Source organism: Phyllopteryx taeniolatus, chromosome 20 (genome assembly GCF_024500385.1).
Source record: "Phyllopteryx taeniolatus isolate TA_2022b chromosome 20, UOR_Ptae_1.2, whole genome shotgun sequence".
Classification (NCBI taxonomy): Eukaryota; Metazoa; Chordata; class Actinopteri; order Syngnathiformes; family Syngnathidae; genus Phyllopteryx; species Phyllopteryx taeniolatus.
The window spans coordinates 16,502,828-16,519,626 of NC_084521.1; the positions used below are offsets into that span (position 1 = coordinate 16,502,828).

The window sequence follows — 16,799 nt, forward strand, 5'->3', positions numbered from 1 at the left end:
ATGGACAATGTAACCATGCAGGAACTCAGCCACTGGAAATACCCCCCCCCCCCCCAAAAAAAACCCAATAAAACTCATTTGAGCTAGCTAACGGACACAGCACATTGACTAGTCGTTAGCACATCGATAGTTGTTTTGCCTCACTAGTAACGTCCTACTAGTACATAACCTCCTACTAGTATGACAATGAGCAGATAACATGACCATTATTAGTCCCAAAATGAGGACATTTGAATCGTTTCTGCAGCAATAGTGGGTAAAAAAAAAAAAAAAGGCCTTATGATGCATATTCAATAAATGCTAAGACATTTCACAGAAAGCTGCATTTATGCCATTATCCTTCATAAGGCTACTAGTGTGTGAAACACGCCTATGTATTATTATTTTAATTATCATGCTTTATGTAAAGCAAAAAAAGTGCTATATAAAATATATAAGTTGAGTATCAATTGTGATTAAGTATTATTAGTGCAGCAGTGTTTGACTTGCAAGGTTTGATTGTGTACTAGTCAAAAATCATGACTAGTAAGTAGAGATGTGCAAGAATGATCAAATTGACAACTACTTTGATCAGTGATGAATCCTTTACAGACATGAACTTAAAAGTGTCCAACTGAACTGTCCGCTCAGCAGTAAATCTTGTCCAACTTTTGTCACCGTCCATGAAAGCCGACCAATGATCTTTGTGTTCAATCAAACCGAGACATTTGCAAACATCAACATTCTTGCTAATTTTCTGACTGATGTTACGGAGCAAACCAGGAACTGAACCGTCAGCAATTTATGCACCGTCAATTTGAACTACTGTCCTGTTTTGAACTAGAGGGATGGAAAGTGATCAATGCTATTTGAATCAGATGAAGGAAAAATAACCGGCAGACTAATCAACGACAATAATTGTTAGTCGGTTGTTGTGAACGTGCTTTATAGAGTAGCAGCTGGGACTACAAAATAGCTTAAGGTTTAATTGTGCACTAGTTAAACAAAAATAAAACTACTACTACTCGTAAGACAGCACCAGAGTTCCGAATTGTACTAGTAAGGACAGACTGTACTAGTAGATGGACCTTAAGCTAGATAGGAAAAGGCAAAGCCACTGGCGGTGTAGTGGCGCATTGGTTCCCACTCAGTGACGATGGGAACGCGAGCGCGAGCGCTTGTCCGTGTCTATAGGCGAGTGACCGGCGACCAGTTGAGGGTGTAGTCCGCCGATCGCTGCGTTCTGGCCTTTGTTGAGGGCTCAAGTGGGCTCACCAGTCATTCCAACAACAAGACAGAAAAGCAGAGCTTGTCCATTTGTTTCAACGATTTATTTTCAGCCATCTCCAGTCAGGTGACAAAGGCCTCGAGTGAACAAAAAGTTTGCGGCCGCCACCCTCCTCAAACCCGATTTGAGTTCCTCAAACAGAAAGCTCACTGCAAAGCGCCTCCCACATGTCTGAAGCTCACACTGCATTCCACTTGCGCCTCTTGGGCAATTAAAAAAAAACAACAACAAAACAAAAAACACTCGTTTAGTATAGGGAGGATGGCCGAGGGCGACTGACAGACGGATTGGTTTGAAGGCGCGAGTGCACGTCTGCCTCACAGCAGCCGGAGGGAACAAAATCACTCACGTGTCTTAAGAAGAATTTTTTTTTTTTGGGGGGGGGGGGGGGGGGACTTCCTGGTTTTGGAATTTGGGGTGAAGCTTAAGCGCCCGCAAGCACTCGCTGCCGTCGCCGACATCCCGTCAACGGACAAGCTTGCCGCAAGAGGGGCGCCCCCAAGCGGATCTACTATCTATAGAGGCCCCTCGCCTCGCTCTAAAAGATGTCAATCGATAGAATATTAACAAAAAAAGATACAAAAGCTGAATCCCATTGTTGTTATTTCAACAGTCAGGAATGTGAGCAACACTGTGAAGGCCAAAAGAAGCGGAAGCGATGAGCAGCTCTTTTTTTTTTCAGTCGTTTTCTAGAAAGTCGGCGCGTTACCGTAAAATGTGAGCCATCAGGCAGCGAGCTGCACCCGAATATTCCCCACGGCGATGACAGAAAGCAAAATGGGAGGAAGAAAGGAAAAGAAAAAATAATCGAGAAATGACAAAAAGGATGATTTGAGGTTGTCAGTGAAGGCCGACGCTTTGGTGACAGAAGAACCAATGAGAATGCAAGACTGGTTGTGGGCGGTGCTTGTTGCCGGGGCTGCAAAGTCCGTCCGCTTATTTGTTGGTCAGGACCTTGGTCGCCACGGCGCACTCCTCCCCCATGGCGGACATCACGGTGACCTGCGAAGCCAGCGACACGTGAGGGGTCGTGTGACGACGCGGGCGGGCGGACGGACGGACGTACGACGGCGCGCGCGACTCACCAGAAACTCGTCACCGGCCTCAAACTTCGTCTCGATTTCCTTGCCGACTTCGTTATCGGGAACGCGCAGGTCCTCGCGGATGTCGCCGTTGTCGGCCATCAAGCACATGAAGTTCTCGGTGATGTTGAGCAGCTGCCAAGGGAAGGTTTTGAGTCACGATCACGGCAACGGAAACTTTACTTGACAACTTCATTGGGAGCTAAAACAACAATGGTGCCAAGGGGCCATCTTGAGCTTCATTTCATTCATTTGCTACCCTCTTCCTCTTGTGGATCGTTTTGGCTCATCAATTACTCGCAGATTTCCACTACCTGCAGTCGAGGCTGACCTTTTCTTCGGGATTCCCGCTCGGTCCTGCGGCTCCCGCAGTGAACAGGGACAAGCCCATTATTTTCTGCGTCATGTTTTACTGAAATATTGTGCTATTTTTTAAATGCTTTACAGTTTAATTTGAATTCCAATCAAAATAAAATTGATGTTTTCTTTCTAAAACGGTACACATCTTAAATTCTGTCAAAGTGTTAAAACTTATTTGCGCGACTGTAAATATAATGACCCCGTGTATATTCATTCATTGTTTTATATATTTTGAAAAATTGATTTTGAAATTAGAAGTCAAGGAAAATACATAAGTATATAACTTGTTCAATTTATGTTAAGGGAATTGGGTGGGGTGGTTCTAATGCACACACAAATTTTTGTCTTGAGTTCGTTGTCACATTTCTGTGGGGCCAATTCTATATTACTCGTGCACTCACTGTAGTCGTCTCGCCACGCTGCACTATTTGCATATCTGTTGTTGACCAATACTGGCCACTCATGCCAGAGGAGCATCTGCCCCACTTGCACACTGACCGAGGAGTCTCTGCAACATTTGCACAATCGACATTGTCCCAGATTATCGCACTACTAGTCACTTTAAACTGCATACACTCAAAGTTTTGCACAACGGTCATTGCACCGGACTATTGCAATGTTAGTCATTCGAACTGCTCTAAGTGCGAGAGGACTCTGCATCTTTTTGCACAATTGTCCCAAAAAATAATTGTACCGGCATTACCAGATAACTAGCAACCCTTTATTGCTCAGTGACTGTTTTTTGGCAATGTCTTGATGTCGCAAAAGTATTCTCTGTCTATTGTCGTACTCGAGCGGCTCCAACTACCGGAGACAAATTCCTTGTGTGTTTTTTGGACATACTTGGCAAATAAAGAGGATTCTGATTCTGATTCTGAACCCCGCATATTTGGTTCGGAATTTGGTCATTTTTCTCTTAGCGGATTTCAGGGGGAACCTATTCTCCATTGTTTGATGAAAATCAGCAATAAAAGTATTACTTTGGTGTCATCTTGGCATCAGGGAACAATATTTAAGTAGGAACTATGTTCAAGTGAGTTGGTAAGTTTCATTAAGACAAAAACTGCTTTGTCGGCATCTATAGGGCAATGACAAATCTGTTTATGGGGGTCAGTTGTGGGTTTTTGCTATTCGCAGCCAAGAACTGGGGAACACTGCTAGAAAAATCGGAATTTTGCTCCACCGAAATGAAAAATGATCCATTTCACAGTAAACATGAAAACGCATCATTTGCTCAGTCTGACAACCCGTGTTCTACGAATATTGTGGCAGAGTTCCCAGCTCAGGCGGTACGATACTTTTTTTTTTTTTTTTAAGGTTTTTAAAATAAAAAAAAAATAAAAAATAAAAAAAGTGGTAACATACCTGATAGTCTAGCCTCTTGATGGAGGGCACATCCATGTTGTGGGTGGAGGGGCACATGTCTTCATACTTCTTCTGGGTAAAGATGTCGATGCCAGTCAGGTTAACCTGCGCCAAACCGGAAACAAAAGAATCGTTAGTCAACAAATGAGATCGCGGACGCACACATCGGAAAGGAAAGGCCGCGGGCGTCACCTTGGCGTGGCCGTGCTTGCCGGTCTTGGAGGTGGACATCTCCACGATCTTGCAGGGGCGCCCCCTGAGCACCACGAAGCCGTTCTTGCGCAGGGCCGAGCACTGCATCGGGTACGTGGCCGAGGCGCCGGACTCCACTTTGGCGAATTCCAGATCGGGTTCTGACATGGTGCGATGCTTCTGGGCTGCTGAAACGCAAACACCAACTGGCCTGTGAGCCACGGCGCTAAAATTCTAAAACTTTAACCAGTAACAACACACGACTTTTATTTTAGGGCTGAAAGTGCGAAATATTTGAATAATCGATTCATCGGTCGATTATTTTTTGATTAATCGGATGATTTTTTTACTTCACTATCGTCCCTTATTTGGTCCGTAACATCCATCAGAAAATCGTCAAAAATATGGATCGTTTTGTTTTCCGAACGGACGGCTACAGAAATGGGAGACGATTTACTGTTGACAGGCTGAAATTCCGACTAACTTCAACAAGGTCTCGCTACCCGGCTCGTGAGGGAAATTAGCCTCATCTATAAACTTGTATCAATACAAACAAATACACAGCATTGAGGAGGAATTTCAATCTTACCAAAAATAAACAACGTTTTTAATCAAAGCATTTGCTCAGCATTTCATGGTGTCACATTCATTTAACTTCAATGCAAAATTTCAGATGAGACGTGCGCAATATTTCCTTCTCTCGATAAATTTAGGAAGCTTATGATTTTTACAATTTCTTGGGAAAATGTCCCACAAAGTAATGCAGCTCGTTACCCGGACTGCATACAAGATTTGCGCGAACATTAGCCAACTATTAAGAAGAATTCACCTGTTTATAATGTTTTCTTTCTTCAAGTTTTCACAAGACAATTGAGCACAATAGCTGATCGAAGCTACACCGGTTGTGACTAAAACGTCCACGGCATGACGCTGACGTTAATGACAAGCATCGACTAAAGCGCCGGAGAGAAGTAAAAAAGTGAAAAAAAGACTTTTGGCGACAGTGAAACGTGGACGCGATGACGACGAGAACGCGTCAACACGAGGCTGCACTTCGTTTTTTGAAACATTTTTAATTTAGCACCAAACGCGAACGAAGTCCAATATTAGATTCACTCACCTAAAATCAATAATTAAAAAAAAAAGCCCCAAGATAAGTTTCAGCTGGATTAAGTTAGCATATGCTAACTAGTGCTAGCCGGCCCGTGTTTTTCTCCGTCTTTTCAACGCCCAACTCGATCGTGGCCACATTCGAGCGGGCCCATTTTGGGCCGTCAAGCCTCGCCGGTGTATCCGGGCGGCGCCGCGGAACCGAGCCAAGTGCGGAATCGGTGCGGTGGAAAAGCCAAACGTTGGCGTCCCGTTCTGCGCGCTCGCGCCGCCATGCTAACGGCGGCTAGCCGCCTTAGCCGTCCATTCAATGAAGTCGCCATTAAAAGCGCAACGGCGGCCGAGCTCAAGTGCTCCGCCGCCAGTCCGACACGTCGCGACGCCGAGCCGAGCCCAGCCGCTCCGGGCAGCTTTGAGTCGGCGAAGGCCGACGCGAGCGCCCCGCGAGACGGAAGGCTTGTCCGTTAGCCGAGAGGATGACAAGCGACTTCTTGTGGCCGAGCGACAAGGCCTCTTTGCCGCTCGGCTTCCACTGAGCCCCCCGCTGCCCTTCGACCCGAACGCCCGCCAAAGCGACGGCTCAGCCCGCCCGGGTCCGTTCGGTCGCTCCCCGCCCGCCGGCACCTGCGCCGCGGACCGTTATTCGCCTTCTTTTCGCCCCCGAGGCACAAACACGCGCCATGCCGCACTTACCTTCCGAGGAAAAGGGGAGCGAGAGTGCGCATGCGCGTCCAACTTACTGCACCACTCGTACACGGACGCTAGGGGGAGGGGCCCTTTATGTGCCCACAAGCATCGACGGCGTCAAGCTCACTTTGGCCGCGGGCCGCGTCGTTGGCAGTTGGCGCCGCTTGCCTCCAATCTGGGCGAGAGGCGGGCACACCCCGGACTGGTCGCCAGCCGACACACGAACAAGCCTTCGCAGCTACGGACGATTTACACGATCTTCAATTTGAAATCGAAAAATGTTCTTTCTTTTGGTATTTTGAATTTTGGATTTGTTTCCCTGGGTACTCCCACATTCCCAAAACAGGTTGTGTAGGTTAATTTCAGATTGCAAATTGTCCGGACTTGTGAATGTTTGCTTCTCTGTATGTGCCCTGCGATCGGCTGGCGCACCGGTTGAGGGTGTGCCCCGCCTCTCGCTCCAACTTAGCTGGGATCGACGCCAGCACGCCCGCGACCCGCGTGAGGAGACGCCCCACACACAATGGATGGATCTGCATTCATCCATTTTCCGAACCGCTTCTCCTCACGCGGGTCGCGGGCGTGCTGGAGCCTATCCCGGCTATCTTCGGGCGAGCGGGAGGCGGGGTACACCCTCAACCGGTGGCCAGCCAATCGCAGTGGCAATAATAATAATATTATTATTATTATCTCTGCGCTTGCTAAGATATTCAGGTTACAATTGGGAAATTTGCATATTGAATATATTGTATTGTCATTATTATTCATAGTATAATATCGACAAGTTGACAATCTTCCCCTCTCAAAGACTTGGAGGGCAATTTCAAGCGTTCACGAGTCCCAGCAGGTGTACACGGGCTCCCCCTAGTGGCCTGTCAAACAATCACTGCCTGCGTGCAGTTGTTGCGTTTTCCAACATGCTAACATAATTGCAATAGGAAATCCGGTGTATAAAACAAATCCAAACGATCCTGCATCATGTAGGTCACCCTCTCTTACTTTGGTGACACGAATTATTATTATTTACCGAATTGTTGATTATTGTCGAGCATTTCTGGGTCCTTTTGACGAGTGTGAGGACAAAGAAAGAGAGGCTGTTGGTGTGCAACAAGAGGACGTTTATTGTCGAATTCCAACATTACAGATGCGTGTCCTCAGATTGAGGTCGTCGTTGGATTGCCGTGAACCAGATGAGGTGAAAACACGCTCACGTGCACGTCGCTCATCTGCGCACGCGCAATGGGACAGCGTACAAAAATGGAAATACAAAGATCACAATAAAAACTGTCGATTTGTTGTTGTTGTTGTTAAGAAAGTGTTATAGCTATGTTTTCTCATCTGTAGAAAGACACCTAAGCTTTAATCCACATTATTTTCTGTCTTTCTCTACAACCCAAGAGTAAGATGTACACTGTCAATAAAGGTCGTAAAAACGCATCCGGTTGGAGCTCGGGCAAGAGAGCGCTCCACCTCCTCGCAAGCGAAATACACAAATTCGGCGGAACAACAAAGAAGTCAGGAGATGTGCATGACTAATTCCATTGTTTCAATGTTCACAGCTACATTTTGTCTGGAAAGTCCTGATCCTTGAGTTCCAGCTTACTAGTACCGTCCTCGTCCTCACTAGTGAGACGATTCACTTCTTCCAGTCTTACAAGTCATGTTTTCGGTTTCCGCTTGGCGCGATATGTGCGGCCTCACATGGCGTCATGACATCGGCGAGAAATCGTTGGCGTTTGGATGCTGAATATGCGCCCCCCCCTGTGGGGATGTCAAGTATCTTGCGAAGAAATGGCGACGCCGCGAGGAAGTGGGACATCTTCCGTCCTCAAATGTCTGTTTTGACAGGGAGTTATGAGGTCTCGTTATTTCTTGACGATCGACGATTGCACGTCGCGATCGTGTCTACGTGTTCGCTGGAATTGAATTGACATTCCATTCTTAGAAAAATATTGGCGGTAGTCCGTAGGTCTGGAAGGGTCCAAGTACTCAAGGTGCAACGCAAAAGTGCCTCACGGTGGACATCTAGTCAACTGTTAGTTTTACCTTGTCACTAATAGTACTCTTGTAAACTGGTGCAGTTCTGCCTCACTAGTAACGTGTAGTTGTTCTACTAGTATGCCAAAGTTGTCTTCTGGTAGTGCGGACAGAGTGTACTAGTACATGGACCTTTGGAATAAATGCCCAAACCGTGGACGCATTCCTACGCCGTTTGTGACCTCGGAATGTCATGTCGCTCCTGCCCTTAGCTGAGAAGAAGGCGTCGTTTCCGACCGCGATGGCTCCGTGACCCGCTTTTGGGTCCCGACCCGGCCGTCGAGAACCACGGAAAAGTGGCTCCGGAGCGACTCCCGACACAGCTCGCCAGATGGAAAATGTCGAGCAAAAGTGCGGCGTGAGCGGGCTAGCGCGGGCGTCCGAAACGGCGGGAGGATTGACACAGGCGCGGCAACTCCTCCCTTTTCTTCGTGACAAAGGAGGGCAAAGAAAACAAACAAACGTTCAACGTTCAACAAGCCATCCGCGTCGGCCGCACGACGCCATCTTAAGCGCCCGCTACAAGAATTGCTGCCGAGCGGGAAACATTTGCGGCAGGTTTCGTGGGAAGAAGCTCGGAGGAGAAGTCTGCTACGCTCGGAAGGAAAAAGAGAGGAAACAAGTTGGGAGTGGTCGCAAGCGAAAAGTCAAACGGGGATTTGACTGCGGGAACAAAAGTCGGAGACGACTCACGGCGAGCGTTGCGACATTCCGGGAAGTTTTAAAATGAGACATTTTCCGTGGAATTAACGCGGATTTATTGCAATTGAGCAAACTCAAAGTTGGATTTGTGGAAAATACGTGTGAGCATAAGCCCGACTGAAACAAGAAGATCTAAAGCGAGTGCAGGAAGTCCTCCAGTTACGACGCAGTCGACCTACGACGTTTCGACTTGATGCCTCGGCCGCCATTTTGTCTCTGCTTAGCTAGCGCATAGCGCTTGTCTGTGTTTGCGCGCCGGGAGTATCTTTGCCCTTTTTTTCACACTCTCAGCAGTAATGGGAAGTACGGCATCTTATTTTTGGGATTTGAATGTATTTGAGTTTCTTCATACGAAGTGTTAACCTTTCCCGCTACGGTCACCTGACCTGGCTTAAATCCCTCCTCTGGTTGCACGGGCGAGCCGGGCGGCGGCAACAAGAAAGGCACGAAGCGCCCATTTGCTGCTTTAAGGGCTTTATTAGCGCCTCTGCAACAGAAGTATTTCGCCGTCAATTTCGACTTGAACGGTGAAATCCGACTTACGCGGAAAATCGTGTGACGAACGGAACTCGTTGGTAAATGGAGGACTTCCTGTACAGTTAAAGTGGCGGGTGCCCCAATTTACGAGTTTTTTGTCACTGACCAATTTTTTGTCTTGACATAAGGGAACAAGCCTACCGCTAGATGGCGCCGGCGCACTAAACATCCGGCCGCCATCGATTGACATTGATTTCCGTGCAGTGGAAGGACAATTCCAGTTGGTGGCGCCAACGTGCCACCGAGCCGGTTTTGCATTTCCATTCATGGTAATGGAACAAATTCAACTTGTATCTCAAGGCAGCACTTGAATTAAAAGACTGGCAAGATTTATTTTGCATTTTTGCATGGATGTCTGCTTATGACACAAAAAAAAGTGTTTATCATTTCCTGTCAATTCACCAGAATCTGTAAATCTGTAAATTGACTGCAACTTTTCCTCCCCTTTGCAAGCCGACTCCTAACGAATACTCGCTCATTGAACCAGTCCAGTTGTTTTTCCTCTTTTCCCCTTCTACAACAGTTTTTTTTTTTTTTTTTTTTTTAAAAACACAGTGCTCACGTTTATGAGCCATTATTGGAAAGAAAAAAAAAAAGTCTTTTGAAAACCAACAGGCGAGCGACGCGCCCGTTTGGGAGGAAAAATGTTCAGTCCGCTTCCTGGCGGCATTAAAAGACGTCGCCGGATTGGAGCGGATCCAGGAAGTGTCCCGCAAAGAAGAAGTCATGCGCTACAAGTCGTCCGTACGAGCGGCCGCCGGCCGGGCCGCGCGGCGAGATCCCGGGCGACCCGGCGTCACGCGGGCGACCTCGCGGAGATGCGAGCGTCGGCGACAAAGGCGCCGCGGAGCTCGTCCGTCCTCGACCCCCCCCCCGCCCGGGGCGCGGCGGTCGGGTTGCTAGCGCGGCCGGGTTACCAGTTCATCATGGAGCTTCTGTTGAGGGTCATGAAGAACACTTGGCTGCTGCCTCCCGAGCGCACCGACGCAAAGAAAACCTGCACGGGACAAAGTGCACGAGAGGGCGCCGTCAATTCGGAAGCCAAACATTGAATTTTTGCATTTGTAAAACAAAGAGAATTACAGGTTGTCGATTTAACTTTGCCTGACGTAAGTCGGCCAGCTTAATGCTAACGTACGCGGGCGTTTGGAAAGCGGAGTAGCCGGAGAAAAGCCACGCAGGCACGGGGAGAACATGCAAACTCCGCACAGGCGGGGCCGGATTTGAACCCGCGACCTCGCAATTGTGAGGCAGATGCGCTAACCAGTATTTTCTGTCTGCTGCAAATTAAACGTGAATGAGACATTCAACAAAATCCCAAAATGTTCAAATTGAAATTGTTGAGCTCATTCAGAAGATTTTTCACATTGCAATAATTCCCGCTTTGCCCAAATTCCCAAATTTAAGAGAGAATTTACAAAATTCCAATTCAAATTCAAACCATCCCGACTTCAAGTCTCTCGTTCTCCACTTCAGCAGCTCACATGCGATTTCTTCACAAATTGCATGCTCTCGTGACCTTCGACCTTGCACCCACGACACCACGCAGCGGGCGTCGAGAGGAACGCGGCAGTTTCCGGATGACGAGCGAGTCGAGGCGCTCACCTTGTCGTTCCTCTCCGATAAGAACTTCAAGCGCTGAGCTCGCTTGTGCATGAAGACGCCGTCCAGGTGGCCCGTCTCCACCGAGCGGATCTCGATGGCCTTCTCGCCCCAGCCCATGATCTGGTTGGAGTGGATGTAGGCTGGCGCACGCACACACACACATTTCGCATTTAGGTAGTCCAACGCCCTGGCAGTCGCCGTTCATCGAACGGGACAAAACGGTCAAACACGCAAATGCGCTCAAGGAGCTGCCGTAGCCCACGACTCACAGCCAGACGCTCACGCGCGCGCTAACCGGCCAACCTGACTCCAGCTCAGCTCAAGAAGAAGAAAAAGAGGGAGCAGCAGACGGGGCGTTGCGTGGCACGTACCGACGGAGGTGGGCATCTCGCCCCACTGCAGCACGACGTCTTTGGTGATGCGTCCGTACGTGTTGACGTAGACGCCCTCGTCCTCGTAGCACAGCAGCATCTCCATGCCGTCCGTCTTGGGCAGCACCACGATGGCGTGCGGCGTCACCTGACCTTGGATCTGCCGGGGACGCGCAAAAAAAAACGCTCATCGCCACGGAAAGGCCACGCCGTCGCCCGGGAGTTTGCATTTGTTTCGTGTTGAATACATACATTTGTATTCAAAATGAAGATTTGGGCAATGTTTTCAGTTTTCCTACCTAATATCGTGATCATTCTGGTCTTGATAATCGTGAAATGAAATGTTGACATTGTTCCATTTTCCCTTACATGCGAGGGTATGTAGATGTCGTAGGGGTTTCCGGAGTCCACATCCACGACGTGGAAGCCGGCGTTGGAGCCGTAGATGACCTTTAGCCTCTGGCCCTCCTCCACGGTCAGGTCGACCAGCAGGGGGCGGTGCTGCAGCTCCGCGAAAGACTGAAAGCGCACGCGCACCAGCGAGAAATACGCACACGGTGCAATTTGTGTTCTGGATGGGTCACACGAACACGGACGCACCTTGAAGGCCATGAACTTGTGGTAAGGTTTGGGAGCCCAGGCGTAGATCTCCACGGCATTCTTCAAGGCGATCACCAAGAACTTGATCCTCTCGTACTTCACTGCGGAAGGGTCGAGAGGTCCGAGTTCAGAAACGTTGGAAAGATCGGCCGAGTCTCCGCCCGCGGCCGAACCGGACCTCCGTACCGACTTTGTAGTGCACGCATCCCTCCAGGTCGCCCACGGTGATCCAGCCCTGCTTCTTCTCCACCTCGGGGTCGTTGTGGAGTATTCGATTCCTCAACCAGGACAGGTAGTAAACGCGCAGCTTGTTCTTCTTGCCTGGAAACAGGTGACACGACATCACACCGGCAGGAAATCCCAGCCGTCTAAATTTGTTGGGTGAGTTGAACTTCTGACTGTCAAAGTGATTTTTGGCAGTTATGCTTCCGCTCGGAGGGCCGTTCTGGCTGCACACCCCGATGATTGCCTCATATTTACTCCATATACACAAATTCATGGACCATTACTTTTGAAATCGGAAGCCAGTAAAAACTGTTTGCTCAACGACAGTATGAATCCATTGCATTTTAAAAGGGAAGCCAATTTGCAATTTGGGCATTTTGGCAAGAAACAGACATTTGCACCCAAAAGCCGGAGAGTCCACCTGAGATGGTGACCAGGACGTTGAGACCTTCCAGGACGTCCATCTGCTGGAAGCGTCTGCGGTTGATCAGGTTGTAAACTTTGCCCTGCCCGCTGCGGTCCAGAAGCATCAGCCCGTTCTCCGTTCCCACCAGCAGGTTCACCCCTGCAAACGCACGCACGCGCGGCGTCAGCTTCGTCGCGTGGGAGTACGGATTTGCCGGAATACAATTCTGATAACCTGATAATCGACCGATTCGCAATACAAAAACAAGAACACAAAATACAAACTGCTTTTTTTTTTTTTGCTCCCTTAACACGGGCACAAGTAAAGATGTCAATTACGGGCACAACATGTGATTGTTTTACAATACTTTTGATTCACTTTCCAACAAAGAGAGAAATCAAGCAAAAATGTGTTTCATTGTCGTTATCTTTGCGTTATGTTCTAATGTGCGATTTGGAAAGGGCTAACGGCGGCTGATGATCGTTGTTGCGCTCACCCCAGAGAGCGGCGCACAGGATCTCGGAGTTGAAGCGCTTCTTGTACTTGCGGATCTCGGGCGTGTCGCTGTGCGGTCGGATGTTGGTGGGGTTGACGTTGACCACCGAGATCTTGCGCGCCTCGTTGAGCCGCGCCTGCTCCTGCTTCAGCAGCTCGTCGGTGAACGGCGCTGCGGCACAACACGCACGTGCGGATTCACGTTGAGAAAACCTGAGCTTCGATGCGCCGCCACGGCCGTTCGTTCGACGCGCGGCTGAGGCGCAGGTGAAACAGTGGAACGAGACTCCGACAAACGCATTCAGCGGCGTCACGTGACACGGTGGACAAAAATAACACCGGCACCACATGTGCATATTTCCTATTGGGGAAACCAGTTCATACAATGACATGAATAATCGATAGGACGAATGGGAGAGAAATGGATTCTAAAGCTATTCAATAGCCCCGGCGCTAGTATCCTTTTTTGGTCGCCAGCCAATCGCAGGGCACATACAAACAACCAACCATTCGCACTCACATTCACACCTACGGGCAATTTAGAGTCGTCAATGAACCTGGCATGCATGTTTTTGGGATGTGGGAGGAAAGCGGAGAACCCGGAGAAAAGCCACGCAGGCACGCAAACTCCACACGGGCGGGGATTGAACCCCGGTCCTCAGAACTGTGAGGCAGACGCTCTAACCGGTCGTCCACCGTGCCGCCTAACTCAGTTGGAATACTTAAAATGGTTTATTTTGTTTTTTAAATCTATCAGTCAAAATGTTACAGTTGAAGGGTTTCTATGCCTCACAATTCTGAAGACTCCGAGTTTTCAATTGAAAAGACGAAAAACTCGCAAGTTGGGGCACTCGCAAGTCAAGGTACGACTGCTCAGAGTTTGAATCCGACGCACCCGAAGCAGAGACGTCGTCGTCGTCGTCGTCGTCGTCGTCGTCCGTCGGGGAAGTCCCGTACACCCTGGGGTCCACAAACGGAGTGAAGGAGGCCTTGGAGCCGCCGCCCCCTCCTCCTCCCATCCCGTACTGCGGGGATACAAAAAACAAAAACCAAAAACACAGCACTGAAGCGTTTCCAGGCAAAACCGTCAACTAAAAGCGCAGATGGGTTGCTATGGCAACAACAGAGCTACAGGACGTCTGGGAGCAACTTTGCGGGTCACACGCGGGTTCAGGTGTGGGGTCACGTGTTCGCGTCTGGATTCATCGTGTGCGGATTTACGTCAAACCGATACATATAGCAATATAGTAACACTCCGTTACGAAAAGTGGTGCTATCAACGTAGCAGCCGTGGCTAACGTCGGCTTGTTTACAGTCCGTGTTGGGAAGATAACTTTGGAAATGTAATGAGGATATCATTTACTTCCATTTTAGGGTTCAATTACGTGATCTTGTGACATCTAATTAGCTACTCGCACATGTCGAGGGGCGTGGCTTTGGTCAGAGACTCGGGAGGCGGCGGGGGATTCGCGAAGCGAGGCTACTTTGAAATCTCGCCTGCCGTTTTCATACTGCAAACTTCCCTTTAAAAGTGAGGATTGACGGGTGCAGAGTCATGATCCTAACAATCGCGCATTACACTTAAATCGTGCTTTTCCCGAGCACTCAAAAGACGCTTTACAATTTTAGGCGTTTTTCATCGACTCCACAGTCACACCCGGTGCTGCTAAGGTACTCGTGTAGCCGCAGCTGCCCTGCAGGGGGCAGTCTGCCATTCCGCGCCTACGGCACCAAACATCCGACCGCATGTAACCCGGAGGCAACGTGGGTTAAGCGTCTTGCCCAGGGACACGACGCCGACGTGGATAGGAAGCGGCGACCCTCCGGTTGGCCTGTGCCGCGCCGCGCCACCCACACAGAACACAGTGCCAACACGAGAGGGCGCTCACCTCGCGCATCATCAGTGTGCCGCCTTGAGTTCCGTAGGCGTCGCCGTGCGAGTTGTGGCGGCCACCCGTCATGCCCGGGGACTCGTCGGCACCTTGGCCGGCGGCAGGCCTGAAACACATTTTGGGTACGACTCAGTTCTTTCTTTGCAACCTCCTCGGCCTTCGGAAGAGAAAATGTTTCTCTCCGCCGTGTGGAGGTCGTGCCACGAATAAGCGAATCATTTCCGTGTCTGAATGTTCACAATTCGCAACACGTCCGTTTCAAGTGGAATTCAATTCAACTCAAACTTTTACGTTATATATTGTGTGCATGTGCGATGCTGCCGTGGAACATTACTTATTGTCTTATAATTAATTACATGACATCGATGCTAATTTCCGTAAGCCTGTCTATGGCATTTCACATTGTATGTTAGCATTAAGCTAGCTGAGGTTTTTTTGTTCTCATTTGTATATCAACCTATCCTTCCGATGGCACGCACACGGCGACGTGAAATGCTCACATGATTCGCGGGATGTCGCTGACGGCGACGGTTCCGTCGTTGGCTCCGCCCTCTCCGTCTCCTTCCTCATCCTCGCTGCTGTGCGACTCCTCGCTGGACGAAGAGTAGTCGGTGACCTTGACGGGCGGCCGGCTGGTTTCTTCGCCCTGGCGCAGCTCTCGCAACTCTTTGGCCAACGCCGTCAGGTCCTGGCGGATGCATAAAGCGCTTTGTTAATTGACAACCGCGTGTTGTCGTCCGACGGTACAGCGAACCCCTCCACGTGTGTCGTTCTGCATTTGTAAATTCAAATGTTGCAGTTGTTTTTTTTCAGGACCCATTTTCTGTTATTTGCTGGGGGGGGTGTAACAAGAAAACAATAATAACAAAAATATCCCATTTGCTGTTTTGACGCCAAAGCAATAAAGCATTATTTTGGTGCCAAGGAAATATGTCGAAGTCAATTGAGTAGCTTCATTTAGACAAAAGTGGTGCTCGGGCACAATCGTGTGAGATTTCTAGGCAACCATTTTTTTGGGGAGGTGGGAATTGCTCAGCAGGGTTTGATCCCGAGCGGCCGCGAATAATGGGGGAACACCCAATCGAGGTAGAACTGAGTCATAAAATGGCTACCGGGAAAGTAGTAATTGGTACTTGTGACGCGTAGCCAAGTGGTGAACAGAACGCCAGCGTCCTTACACTTCCATTGCATTTTTTCTCAATCGAATCATCTGTAAGGTATTTCTTTTCATGGTTAACGCTGCAAGATGAGTTTCAAATGTTGTGACAGGGTTTTGGAATCACGGTTAGGAATCTTTGTGGTTTCGACCTTGATGAATATCTCCAACGTGAGGTTGCAACACTGTTCATTGGGATTGGGCTTGTAGTAAGTTTACAACACAGTTGTCTTCCTTTTATGGTCATTGTCATGCCTCCATTGTGTTTTGTTTATCATTTCATGTGTTTTACAGCTTTATGTTGGCATCCATGAGGACGGCAAAGAACATTTTCCCCCCCGACTGTTCGTATGATAATGAACACTTCCAATTATGACTTATTATTATTATTATTTTTATTTTTTTGGGGGGGGGGTCGTCAATCAGTCACAGGTTTTTCACTGTTAAAGCAAAGGCTGTGCAGTTGAAAAGCCAAAGAAGAAGCGCACAGAGCGCGGTAGCCTTGCTGATTGGACGCTTGTGAGGGGGCGTGGCCGTGCTGCATGCTGGGGAAAGGTCAAAGGTCAGGGAATTTGCGCATCCCCAAAACGTTAACTACCAAACTGGGAGGGGCGGCGAACATAGACATACATGCATAGACGCCCCATCGCGGGGGTTGAGCGGTTGCTGTGATACGTCGGCGTGTCCGCCATATTGGATGTGACAGATCT

At 49.0% G+C, this 16,799-nt stretch overlaps 2 protein-coding genes across 14 annotated transcripts in view; both read right to left on the minus strand.

Moving 5' to 3' along the window:
* Positions 1–1,295: 1,295 nt before the first annotated feature.
* LOC133469896 (eukaryotic translation initiation factor 5A-1-like) lies at positions 1,296–6,202 on the minus strand. The gene is made up of 5 exons (XM_061757486.1): positions 6,070–6,202; positions 4,267–4,454; positions 4,075–4,179; positions 2,353–2,484; positions 1,296–2,269 (listed from the first exon to the last, which is right to left on the minus strand). Exons 2-5 carry the CDS (start codon positions 4,432–4,434, stop codon positions 2,204–2,206), a joined length of 471 nt encoding a protein of 156 aa, XP_061613470.1. The 5' UTR covers positions 4,435–4,454; positions 6,070–6,202; the 3' UTR covers positions 1,296–2,203.
* Positions 6,203–7,160: 958 nt separating this feature from the next.
* The window catches only part of LOC133470470 (traf2 and NCK-interacting protein kinase-like), a 30,967-nt gene continuing 21,328 nt past the window's right edge, over positions 7,161–16,799 (minus strand). For 12 of the 13 annotated variants that reach the window (XM_061758878.1, XM_061758884.1, XM_061758880.1 and 9 more), the window contains 11 exons: positions 15,434–15,621; positions 14,931–15,039; positions 13,937–14,066; positions 13,043–13,213; positions 12,562–12,705; positions 12,102–12,236; positions 11,916–12,016; positions 11,685–11,834; positions 11,316–11,475; positions 10,945–11,084; positions 7,161–10,336 (listed from right to left, as the gene is read on the minus strand). In XM_061758878.1, coding sequence (XP_061614862.1) covers positions 10,253–10,336; positions 10,945–11,084; positions 11,316–11,475; positions 11,685–11,834; positions 11,916–12,016; positions 12,102–12,236; positions 12,562–12,705; positions 13,043–13,213; positions 13,937–14,066; positions 14,931–15,039; positions 15,434–15,621 — 1,512 coding nt within the window. In that variant the 3' untranslated portion in view covers positions 7,161–10,252. Of the gene's footprint in view, positions 10,337–10,944; positions 11,085–11,315; positions 11,476–11,684; positions 11,835–11,915; positions 12,017–12,101; positions 12,237–12,561; positions 12,706–13,042; positions 13,214–13,936; positions 14,067–14,930; positions 15,040–15,433; positions 15,622–16,799 lie in introns of those variants that run through there. The other variant, XM_061758889.1, reaches the window with a different exon arrangement.